The 9854-nt window shown below is 61.9% G+C and overlaps 2 protein-coding genes across 2 annotated transcripts in view; one reads left to right on the top strand and one right to left on the bottom strand.

The window, feature by feature from the left end:
• DHCR7 (7-dehydrocholesterol reductase) overlaps positions 1 to 9854 on the bottom strand; it is a 17108-nt gene that overhangs the window by 3597 nt on the left and 3657 nt on the right. The window contains exons 2-7 of the mRNA XM_011371300.2: positions 9599 to 9725; positions 6798 to 6886; positions 6060 to 6282; positions 4622 to 4712; positions 2995 to 3208; positions 1108 to 1312 (exon numbers count right to left, since the gene is read on the bottom strand). Coding sequence (XP_011369602.1) covers positions 1108 to 1312; positions 2995 to 3208; positions 4622 to 4712; positions 6060 to 6282; positions 6798 to 6880 — 816 coding nt within the window. The 5' untranslated portion in view covers positions 6881 to 6886; positions 9599 to 9725. The remainder of the gene's footprint in view (positions 1 to 1107; positions 1313 to 2994; positions 3209 to 4621; positions 4713 to 6059; positions 6283 to 6797; positions 6887 to 9598; positions 9726 to 9854) is intronic.
• LOC105299517 (glutamine-dependent NAD(+) synthetase-like) overlaps positions 8788 to 9854 on the top strand; it is a 43368-nt gene continuing 42301 nt past the window's right edge. Inside the window, 1 exon segment of the mRNA XM_023537357.1 lies at positions 8788 to 9038. Coding sequence (XP_023393125.1) covers positions 8788 to 9038 — 251 coding nt within the window.

The following is a 9854-nucleotide window of genomic DNA, read 5'->3' on the forward strand; positions in this document are numbered from 1 at the left end:
TCAGCCCTCTGCCTGGGGGGCAGCCCCGGCCTGGCCTGGGGACCGAGTGGTGGGCGCCTGGGGCCAGGGGCTCCCCATCTCCATCCTCACCTGCAGCGTGTAAAGGTAGGGCAGCCAGACACAGTCTCCCCAGCCCAGGTACCACCCGAAGTGGTCGTGGCAGATGTCGATGGTTTTCAGGTACCAGGCCTCGTTCCAGAAGAAGTCCAACACGTAGATGGCCTGCAGAACACGAGGGGCTGAGTGCCAACCGGGGGCACGGAGGGGGCGGGCACCTCCGCAAACCACCCGCCTGGGTGATGGAGTGAACTGCTGTCACAGAGCCGCTTTGGTGACGTGCACCGCCAGGCTGTGGGAGCACTTTTTGCCCAGCCTGGAACGTGGGGGGCCGGGGGCAGGCAGGGGGTCCTTGTCCTCAGAGAGTCTGAGGTCTAAGAGGATGAGGAGGGCCCACAAATGATGACAGAAAGGGGGCACCCCACAACGTCCAGGAGGTGACACCCAGGCCGAGGGGCTCAGAGTGGAGCACGATGGCTCAGAGTGGAAGAGCCTGGGACAGGCCATGGAGGGGGGACACCACACGCCACCGTGCGCGCCAGCAGGGCTGAGTGTCCCAGCTGAGTGTCCTTCGCCGGGCTGAGTGTCCCAGCATGTGCCCTGCCGGCTGTCCCTGCAGCACGACACACCCAACGTGGCCGGCACGGCCGGGCGACCACTGTGCCCCGCGGGCGTCGAGGAGACCAACGTCGGTCTCCGCAGGTGGGACAGGGTGAGGCCAGTCACACCATCGTGCCCCGCCTTGAGGGGGTGGCCTGAGACAAGGACTGTGCGGGAACACAGCCCGGAGGCCACGACCGTGACCGTGACCATGGCCCTCCCAGAGACGCCAGAACCGTGACGCGGGGACCACTGCCACGCTCGAGCCGCTAACAGGCGTCCTCTGGGGAAGTCCCCCGGGGCCAGTCCACACCCCAGGCCACGCGGGGAGCGGGCCGGGCCCTCCCCAGAGCTGCGGATCAGGGTCTTTGGAAAACCTCCGGCTTTCGGGACTCCCCAGCGCCCGGCGAGCACCCACGTGTCCGCCCGCTTCAGCCGCAGACAGGCTACCTGCAGGACGTTGACCAGGACCATGGAGTTGGTCACGTGGCCGTAGAGCTCCCGCTGCTTGGCGGCGAAGGACAGGTTGATGAGGGTCCAGGCGACGATGCCCGGGCGTCCGTTGAAGAAGAGCTTGAAGTCGAACCACTTCCCGATCCGGGGGTTGAACTCGACGCCCATCATGTAGTTGTAGAAGAAATTACCTGTGAATTTGCTTAAAAACATAAAGAAAAGACACCATCAGTCAAGGAGCCGCTCGCAGGGCCCGGGGCCTGTTCCACGTGCCTGCACAGAGGCGCCTGGCGACCTGGGCCGCGGCTGGCATGAGCTGCAAGGACCAGCCACCAGGGGGCGCAGCCTCGGCCGCTGCCCCGTGCACTCCGCTCCGGCTCAGCTCAGACATCCGGGGAAGCAGCATCAGAGTGGCTCACTCCGGCCCGGGAAGCCACAGGCATGCACCTGTGCTTACGGTTTCCTCAGGCCGGGCCCAGGGTCCTCTCCCCGCCTCCAGGTCTCCCTGAGGCACAGCACACGTGAGGCCAAAGGCTCCACCGGACTCAGGCTTTACTCCGCAGCAAGCACGTTTGAAATGAACGCACAGGGCACTGAGGCCTCCCACGTGCAAGCGACATCATAAATTATGCCAAGATAAGGAGTCGTGAAAAGCACCACGCTCAGAGCCAGGTGTCCAGCTCCAGGGCCCACATATTCCCCTGCTAGATCAGTTTCTGAATGGCTCACTGCCCTGGTGACCCGACCCCATAGCCCTCGCCAGGGGTGACCAGAGAATCAGCCAAGACACCCCTGCGGAGGTCCCTCGTTAGGGATACCCTGTGTGTACACACAGAGATTTCTGTGTTAATCAGAAAAACATTATCACGTCCCTTTCCTTCAAGACAAGCAGAAAGAAGCAAAACACACAAAGTCCACCAAAGGCGGTAAGATTATAAAGCGGCGAAAGGATTTCCGTGGGCTGTGGAAGACCAGGCTCATCATCTGATCATCACGCAAGCTGCGAAGCACCATCGTCCAGACGCTCCCCCAGAGCCGAGAGGTAAAGGGAAACACTTTGTTGTTTTGGGCCCCAGACTAAAATGTAAGAACTGTGAGAACGAGAATCTTGTTCACACCTTAAACTCCACTGCCTACACCTGTCTACGGGAGGATCCCCAAAAACGTCTGCTAATGATGGACGGATGGAGGAAAGGATGGAGGGAGGGAGGGAGGGAGGAATTATGGACGGATGGATGGATAGATGGGTTGACAGCCGGGTGAATGGGTGGGTGGGTAGATGATGGATAGATGGATAGATGGATGGACGGATGGATGGATGGATGGACAGATGGACGGACAGATGGACAGATGGGTGGATGTGTGGATGGGCATATGTGTGAATGGGCAGATGGGTGGGTGGATGGACGGACAGATGATGGATGGATGGATGATGGATAACCACTATCCAACCCAAGTCTTCAATCAAATGAGCATCAACCAATAGAACTTTCCCAGAGAAACTGCTACATTAAAGCTACTCAAACAGTAAGATGCCTTCCTGACTGTGCCAGTGCCAGGCCACACTGATGTCCCAGAGAGAGAGGCGATGGGCTCCCTCTGCCCCCGGGGCCGGAAGTTGCCTTTCCCACTCCCCTGCTCCCTACCCGGATGACTTGGCCACCGAAGGCAGACCAGGCCGTCTTCGACTGCATTCCTCCTAAGGCGGATGCCACCCAGACATTCAGAAAGGGTGCCCCCCGAGTCAAAAAAGTTCCACGAAGCTCCTCTGGGTCATGTCACGGACCCTCGCCCTCAGGGCTCGAAGGCCCCACCCCCAGGTCACAGAAGAAGCCCGGGCTGGGAACGCGCACCGCCCCTCCGACTAGCCGCCGCAGGGCGTACCAGTCTTGGGCGTTGGTGGGGAAGAAGTAGCCCTTGACCATCACGAAGGTGGACACGGCATAGCCGAGGATGTTGGCACACCACAGCAGCGGGATCCAGTTGTCGAAAATGATGGTCGGAGAGAACCAGGGCAGGAGGTAGGAGTTGGCGAACCAGAGCAGATGCGTGATGAGCCACGCTTGCAGGCCGTTGACTTCGTACAAGTTGACGACCCCTGTGGAGGGAAGATTTACACATCGAAGTGTGTCCTCAAGTGTGACAGCAGCTGGCTCAGGCCCCGCCTGCTTGCTTTCTGGGTCTCAGTTGCTCAGGCCCTTGTCTAGGGCACCCCAGCTCCAACCCAGAGAGCTGGTCAGCTTCTGCTGCGATTCAAGACCCCAGGTCAAACGGCCAGGGGGGTGCCTCCCGCTGCTCGTCCAGGGACTGACCGCCCTGCCTGCTGAGTCTGGGAGAAGGGACAGGGTGCAGACGTTTCCCGAGGCTCTGGTTCTCCTTAACCAGCAGGTAACAGTGAACACAGGCGGGTGTTAGACCACGGGGCCTCGAGATGCCGGGAAAGCCTTTCACCAAATGTTTCGATCGCTTTGCTCCTCGCTAGCTTCTCGTCAAAGACAACGTGTGTCGGTCACGTCCTGCGGACCTGCCTGCAAAGCGAGTTCCAGGAAAAAAATATCTAAAAGCGCGCTTTGCTGGAGATCGAAGACAACGTGCTCGTCAAGCATGAAGCAACGACAGCATAAACAAGGACGGGGGTCGCGAGACGTTTAGTGTCTGCGTCTTGCTTTAAAGGTAAGATCGCTGACACACAATCAGGACGTGTTCTGCAGACTCCGGGCTCCTCAACCGGCCGACCAGTCCTAAAGGCTTCAGAGGAGACACCAGGAACCAAATCAATCGGCCTAGGAAAGCCACGGTGCTTGCACAAGAGCCCACCAAACAGCTTTGCCTGTGGCCTCCAACACCTGGCCCTCGGTCTTCGCCTTTAAAAGCCCGTGACTGAAAACCATCGGGCATTCGGGTTTTAAATGCCGGCTTCCTATTCTCCTCCCTTGGCGCCCTGCAAATAAATGGCCTAATTCCTCCCGTGTAAAACTCGGTGATTCAGAGCCTGCCTCTGCGGGCAACCCGCGTCCAGCTCTGCGGGCAACCCGCGTCCGGCTCGGCCACACCGGGGGCTGAGTAACTAACTGGCCTGCGGTTTGCTAGACATTGGGGAGAAGGAGTGAGGACGCCCTGAGGTGCTTGTCGGGAGCCCTGCGCCCCCCACCGCCCAGATGCTCTCCGCAGGCTGGGACGGGGCGGGGTGCCATCTGCCGGGCTGCTGGGTTCCCAAGACGGAAGGGAATGAAGGGACCAGGCAGCCCCTCAACAAAAGCCGCCTCCCAGGCGCCAGGGGCAGGCCGCGATGTCCTCTGCGAGGAGAGGCTCCAGGAGCCCACCGCTGGCAACCGGCCACGGGGCGAGGCCGCTCGGGCCCCTCTCTACCGAGGAACGTGAGGCTCAAAACCATGTCTGGGGCAGAGCCGGGCCACCCGCTGGTGAGCAGACTTTGGGACAGCAGAGGGCAGGCCCCATGAGCCGGGGGGACGGGGCATGGCTGGCAGGGGGCCGAGCTCGGGGAGGTTACCTGCGGGGGTCACGGCGCCCTCCTGAATGCCTCCCACGTAGCCTGGCAGGAACCGGTGGCAGAAGTCAGGGAGCAACACGTACAAAAGCACCTGGAACACAGAAAGTTGGAGCTCGGCCGCCGGTGGCCCGGGGCCCGGCGTGTCACACGGCCCTGCTTTCACCAATGGAGCCAGGACACGGGGGTTCCCGCTCACGGCGGCTCCTCTTCCCGAAGGGGCTGACTGCGGGCTTCGCAGGGGCCGAACGGGGGGCGAGGTTCCTGCTCTGAGCGACGGGGCGCTCTCCCTGTGGGGCTCGCTCTCCCCGCTTCCGAGAACCCGCAAGTTCGTCCCCCTCACTTTCCTGGGACCGTTTAAAAAAAAACAAATGGAGGAATAAGTCGCAAACCCTAAAACGCTCCCTTTTAGGGAGCTCTATTCAGTGGTGTCCAGCACATCCCAAGGTCGTACAATGGTCACTACCACCTACTTCCAGAACGTTCTCATCGCCCCAAGAGGGAACCGAGGGGGGGGGGTCAGCAGCCACCCCCACCCCGGTCCCCTCCTGCCAGCCCGACAACCGCGAATCTGCTCCGTCCCGTCAAGCTGCCCGCTCTGGACGTCGCCCGTGAGTGGAGCCCTGCTGGACCTGTCCACCGCAGCCGGTCCCTTCCGCTCAGCGGAGTGTCACCAAGGCCCTCCCCCCAGTGGGAGCAAGCGTCAGAATGCCGTTTCTGGCCAAAGGACACTCCACTGCGTGGACACCCCACACTCGTTTGCCTGGCCACCTGTCCACGGGCACTTGGGATATTTCCACTCCTAGGCTGCTGCGACGGGCTGTCCCCAGTCGCTTCTACCCAAAGGGACTGAGACGCCTGCCGTGAGAGGGACCAGGAAGGCGGGCAGCTGGAGCCCCGGGGTGGGAGCGTCCGCCAGGGCACGAAAGCTAGGGCCGCCTTCTGCCAAACGGCAGGTTCACTGCCAACCCCCGTCCTGGCGAATGCCTGCCAGTCTGCGAGGCCGGGGGGTCCCACGGGAACTGAGGCTGCTCTTCCCGGGACAACCTGGCAGGAACACAGGCTCAGTGCCTCTTGTCACCGAGTGTCCCTCAGGGATGGGTGGCCGGTGCCCCTCCCGGTGTCACAGGGAAAGATCTGTGCCGTGGTCGGGGCTCCCTGGGCCGGCCGTGCCCTCCTGCCCCTCAGTGCTCGGTCGGTCCCTGTGGGGCCGGGCCTCCCGGACTGCAGGCACGGCGGGCACCCCGATGCCGCTAGCTGCTGCCTGCCCTGTCTGATGAGGAGGCCAAGGACACCTGGCTGCAGGTAGCATCCCACTGGGCGCCCGACAGGAACACCACCCTGAGCGAGGACTCCATCTCCCAGACGGGTGGCCAGGACCCCGGCAGCGAGGGACTCCCCACCCCCACAGCGCCCTGGCACAGGGCTGGGAAGGGCCGACCTGGAACGTGACCCACGAGGCATAGAGCTGGGCCGCTTCCTTCGTCAGAGACGGCGTCTTGGCCCAGATGTCCGAGAGGCGAGCACGCCCGGTGGCCAGGTCCAGCAGGGGGGCGGTCAGCGAGCAGCTGTACTGGTCACACGCCATGATAAAGAAGTACACGATGAAGGGCGCGAACAGCAGCAGGAAGATGACGCTGGCCAGGGAAAACCAATCCACCTCCCTGTGGGAGGCGCGGACACTCAGGCCGGGCGCCGGGCACCGGCCTCGCCGACCCAGTGCCCCACATGCGGGCGTGGGTGCCCGAGCTCGACCCAGCCCGCGCCTCAGAGGAGGAGGCCGCCGGCTCAGCGCAAAGGCCGCCCCGCTGCTGGAAGCCACTTAACACACACGCTCTACCGCGGTCCGTCAGGGGTGACCGACCCCTGGGCACCCACGGAAAGCCCAGGGCCAGAGTGCGCATGCAGGAAGGCCTTTCGTGACCCACAGGGCCAGCGGCTCCCCCCATTCCGGGCCGTGGGGGACATACATGCATCCGCACCCCAGTCGCCACGGCTCCCTGGCCCGGGACAGCCAGGACGGCAAGGCGCACACAGTGAGGGCACCAGCTGGCTATAAAATGAGAAGCTGCTCACCTGCCGTGAGTCTTGACAATAGAAAAATTTAACGGGTCCATGAAACCCCACGGGCTGGCTCCCCTCCCCTTGCCCCCGGGCCGGAGGGCGACGAGGTCCTTACCAGGCACGACCCCACTGTCCCTGTGCCGCAGCCCCGCCTGGACGCCTGGCTTTGGGAGCGCTGGGCTGGGCTTTCGCCGCCATCGGGCCCTAGGGGAGGAGAGAAGACGGACGGGCTCGGGCTGTCCCCCCAAGAGCAGACGCCACACGCCCCTGCCACAGCCACCGGGGCCCCCGGGCCCGGCCGGGCTGGCCTCCGTCGCTCTCCGTCCCTCACCTGGTCCTGGACAGCAGAGTCCAGGCAGGGACAGGACCGCCACCCAGACCCCCTCTCCCGCGACCGGCACGCCCTCACCCCACCTTCCTGCTTCTGCTCCTGCCGGAGTCGCCCTCCGATGGGGGTGAGGTGAGCCGAGCCACCCGGCTCGGGGCGCCTCCCGACCTGCGCCTGCCGCTCTGCCTCCTGCTCTCTGCTCGAACCCCCCGCCCCCCGCCCCCTGGACGCGGCGGTCCCGTTTGCCACACCTGCGCCTTCCCCGCCTGGACCGTGCTCTGCAGTCCCCCCCGCCCCGTCCAGGCCTCATGGAGCCGTCCCCTCCTCTGCCGACTATTCATCTTCCTATTCATCTTCCCGGGAGGCCATGACACCTCGTCTTCCCACTGGCTAAGTTTTCCACGCACTGTTTTCTGAACGCGCTAACGCAGCAGCCACACGTGTCTGCCGGTGACCCTTCCACACATCCTAATGCAAGCGCATCACTGACACGCTCCCTCCGCCCGTAGCCGTGCGCCAGCTCCGACCCTGGCGCCGGCCAGCCGTCTACACTGCCTGCTCCCCAGGCCCCGTGCCCAGTCACTCTCCTGCCACTTACTTCCCTAAAAACTCTGCTCGCCACGTGCGGTTCTTTTATTTACTGGTCTGCACGTGTCCTGTCTGCCTCGCCCATGAGAACGTAAGTCTCCGAGGATAGAGATCGTGTGACCGAGTCCTCACTCTGCTACCAGGGCCGGGAAGTGTCTGGTACCTGTGGGCGGTCGACGAATAGTCACTCTGCCAGAGCTAAACCAGGAGGAGGAATCTCGCACACCCACCTACCCAGCACTGCCCTAAACGGTTAGAACATGGGGGACGCAGTGACGCCCCCCGTCCAGGGCAAGTTCACGCGTGTGGAGTCTCAGAATGCCAACGGGAAAAGACGATGATGTTAAAAGCTTTCGGAGAACATCGAGCACTGAGACTCATGCCAGCGTCAGGCTGGATTCTCGAACATGAGGCTGGAAAACTTAGCAATCTCTAAGGAAAACTTTTTTCAACTTAGAATTCCATTCCCAGGTTAAGCGTCATTCAGAGAAGACGCGGGACGTAAGAGCCGGTCACGGTGGGTGTCAGGACACGGGGGAGACCCGGACGGTGCCCGTGCGGTGGACAGAGGGTCCCCAGTCCACACTGGTATGAGAACCCCTCGCGGAAACGATAAATTCTGCCGTGTAGAAAGATGATCGACGGGAGCAACAGCCGTGATACAACGTTCAGAAAAAACACACACAAAAAAACAAAAAAAGCTGTGATGCACAGAAGCCTTAGCAAATGGGACAAGGAAGGCGCCATTCACTCCGGGAGGCATGAAGTCACGGGAGGGGGAGGAAAACCGTGACCGCGCGCGCTGCCCGGCTTAGCGGTGCACGCGGCAACCGCACGGCCGATGCGCCCCCTACTGGCGGAGAAGGAAACGGCCAAGTCCGGCGTGGTAAAAGCAAATTGCTTAGAAATCAGCCGGCAACACAAGAAAAGCAGTTAAAGGAATGAAAAGCACTTGCTTCTGGGAGGCGAGACCACGGGACGAGGCAGGGGACAGTTATTCTCTTATATATATGCCCATACAAGCCTTTTGTTACTGTTTTCTTAAACGCGGACGTGAGTGACTTTAACACAAAGGTACGTTCGCTTAAAACGCTTCAACGACGGGAGACACTTTCACGCACGCTGTGGGAACCATGGCCGTATCAGTTCAGGTTACGAAGGTTTATGGAGGGTCTGCGATGGACGCAGGATGGCGACGTTTTCACGGGAAGGGACCGTCCGTCTCTTCAGCCCCCAAAACGCGGCGTGTGGCAGGACTCGGCTTATACTTGTAGAACCGACGTGGACCACAGACAACCAACTGCCCCCTGGGGACCATGACATCAGAATCCGAGCCACCCGAACATGTCGGCTTGCTCTCCACGGCCCCCGAACCCTGGCGGCCGCCCACCAGACGCTCGCGCCGGGCGGTGACACCCACACGGCAGACCCTATCGTTCCGTACAGCCCCAGTTGGCGTCCCCAACCAGAGCGTGCCGACCTGGCCCCCACGCCAGGCCCCACGTTCCCACACCGACCCGTGCCCGTCTCCAGCACGGCACTCACACGTGCCTCACAGGAAGGTTAAGCAGAGGGGACGGCCACTCTTTCTGCCCCAAGTCACAGATCAGCCTCACGGAGACAACACCGAGCAGTGACACCACCCAGGGACCGTCTTTCGTGCTGGAAACGGACAGCCTCAGAGCCGAGCAGGAAAGCGAGATGGAGCACACTGCACGAAGGACGTGTCCCTTCCAGGGGTCAAACGAGACCAAATACGAGTTTGGCGCTCATTACGGAGCTCATTCTCCCCTCTCCCCAGAAGTCACCTCTTTGTCCTAAGCACTGAATTCTGTAATGCCCTGGGCAGCGATGGCTGGAGTCAGGGGACAGGGAGGTGTGCCGGGGGATTTTCTCCCCTGAGACTCAGGCAGGAGCTGACACTGGGTAGCAGCTGTCTAGCCGTCTTCAATTTTCAAAGCCGAAAGGTCGCTGCCACGGCCGCGGACCGTGATACTCACCTGCAACCTGGCGTTGAGGGGTCTCGCAGCAGACCGGAGGCTGTCCTGGAACCGGGCCCCGTAAAACCTCTAGACTCTTGTGATCCAAGACGCGTGCGTGGTCCTTCTCAACCCGCTGAGCCAAGCCCTGCAGGGGACACAAAGATGCAGATGACACTCAGGGAGCTGACACTTCAGGATGGAAGGCAGACAAGAGCCCAAATGACATCTACTCAAGGCCCACTGCTGGACCCAAGCGGGGGTACAGAGCTCAGGG

Source organism: Pteropus vampyrus, unplaced genomic scaffold, assembly GCF_000151845.1.
Source record: "Pteropus vampyrus isolate Shadow unplaced genomic scaffold, Pvam_2.0 Scaffold187, whole genome shotgun sequence".
In the NCBI taxonomy this organism is placed as follows: Eukaryota; Metazoa; Chordata; class Mammalia; order Chiroptera; family Pteropodidae; genus Pteropus; species Pteropus vampyrus.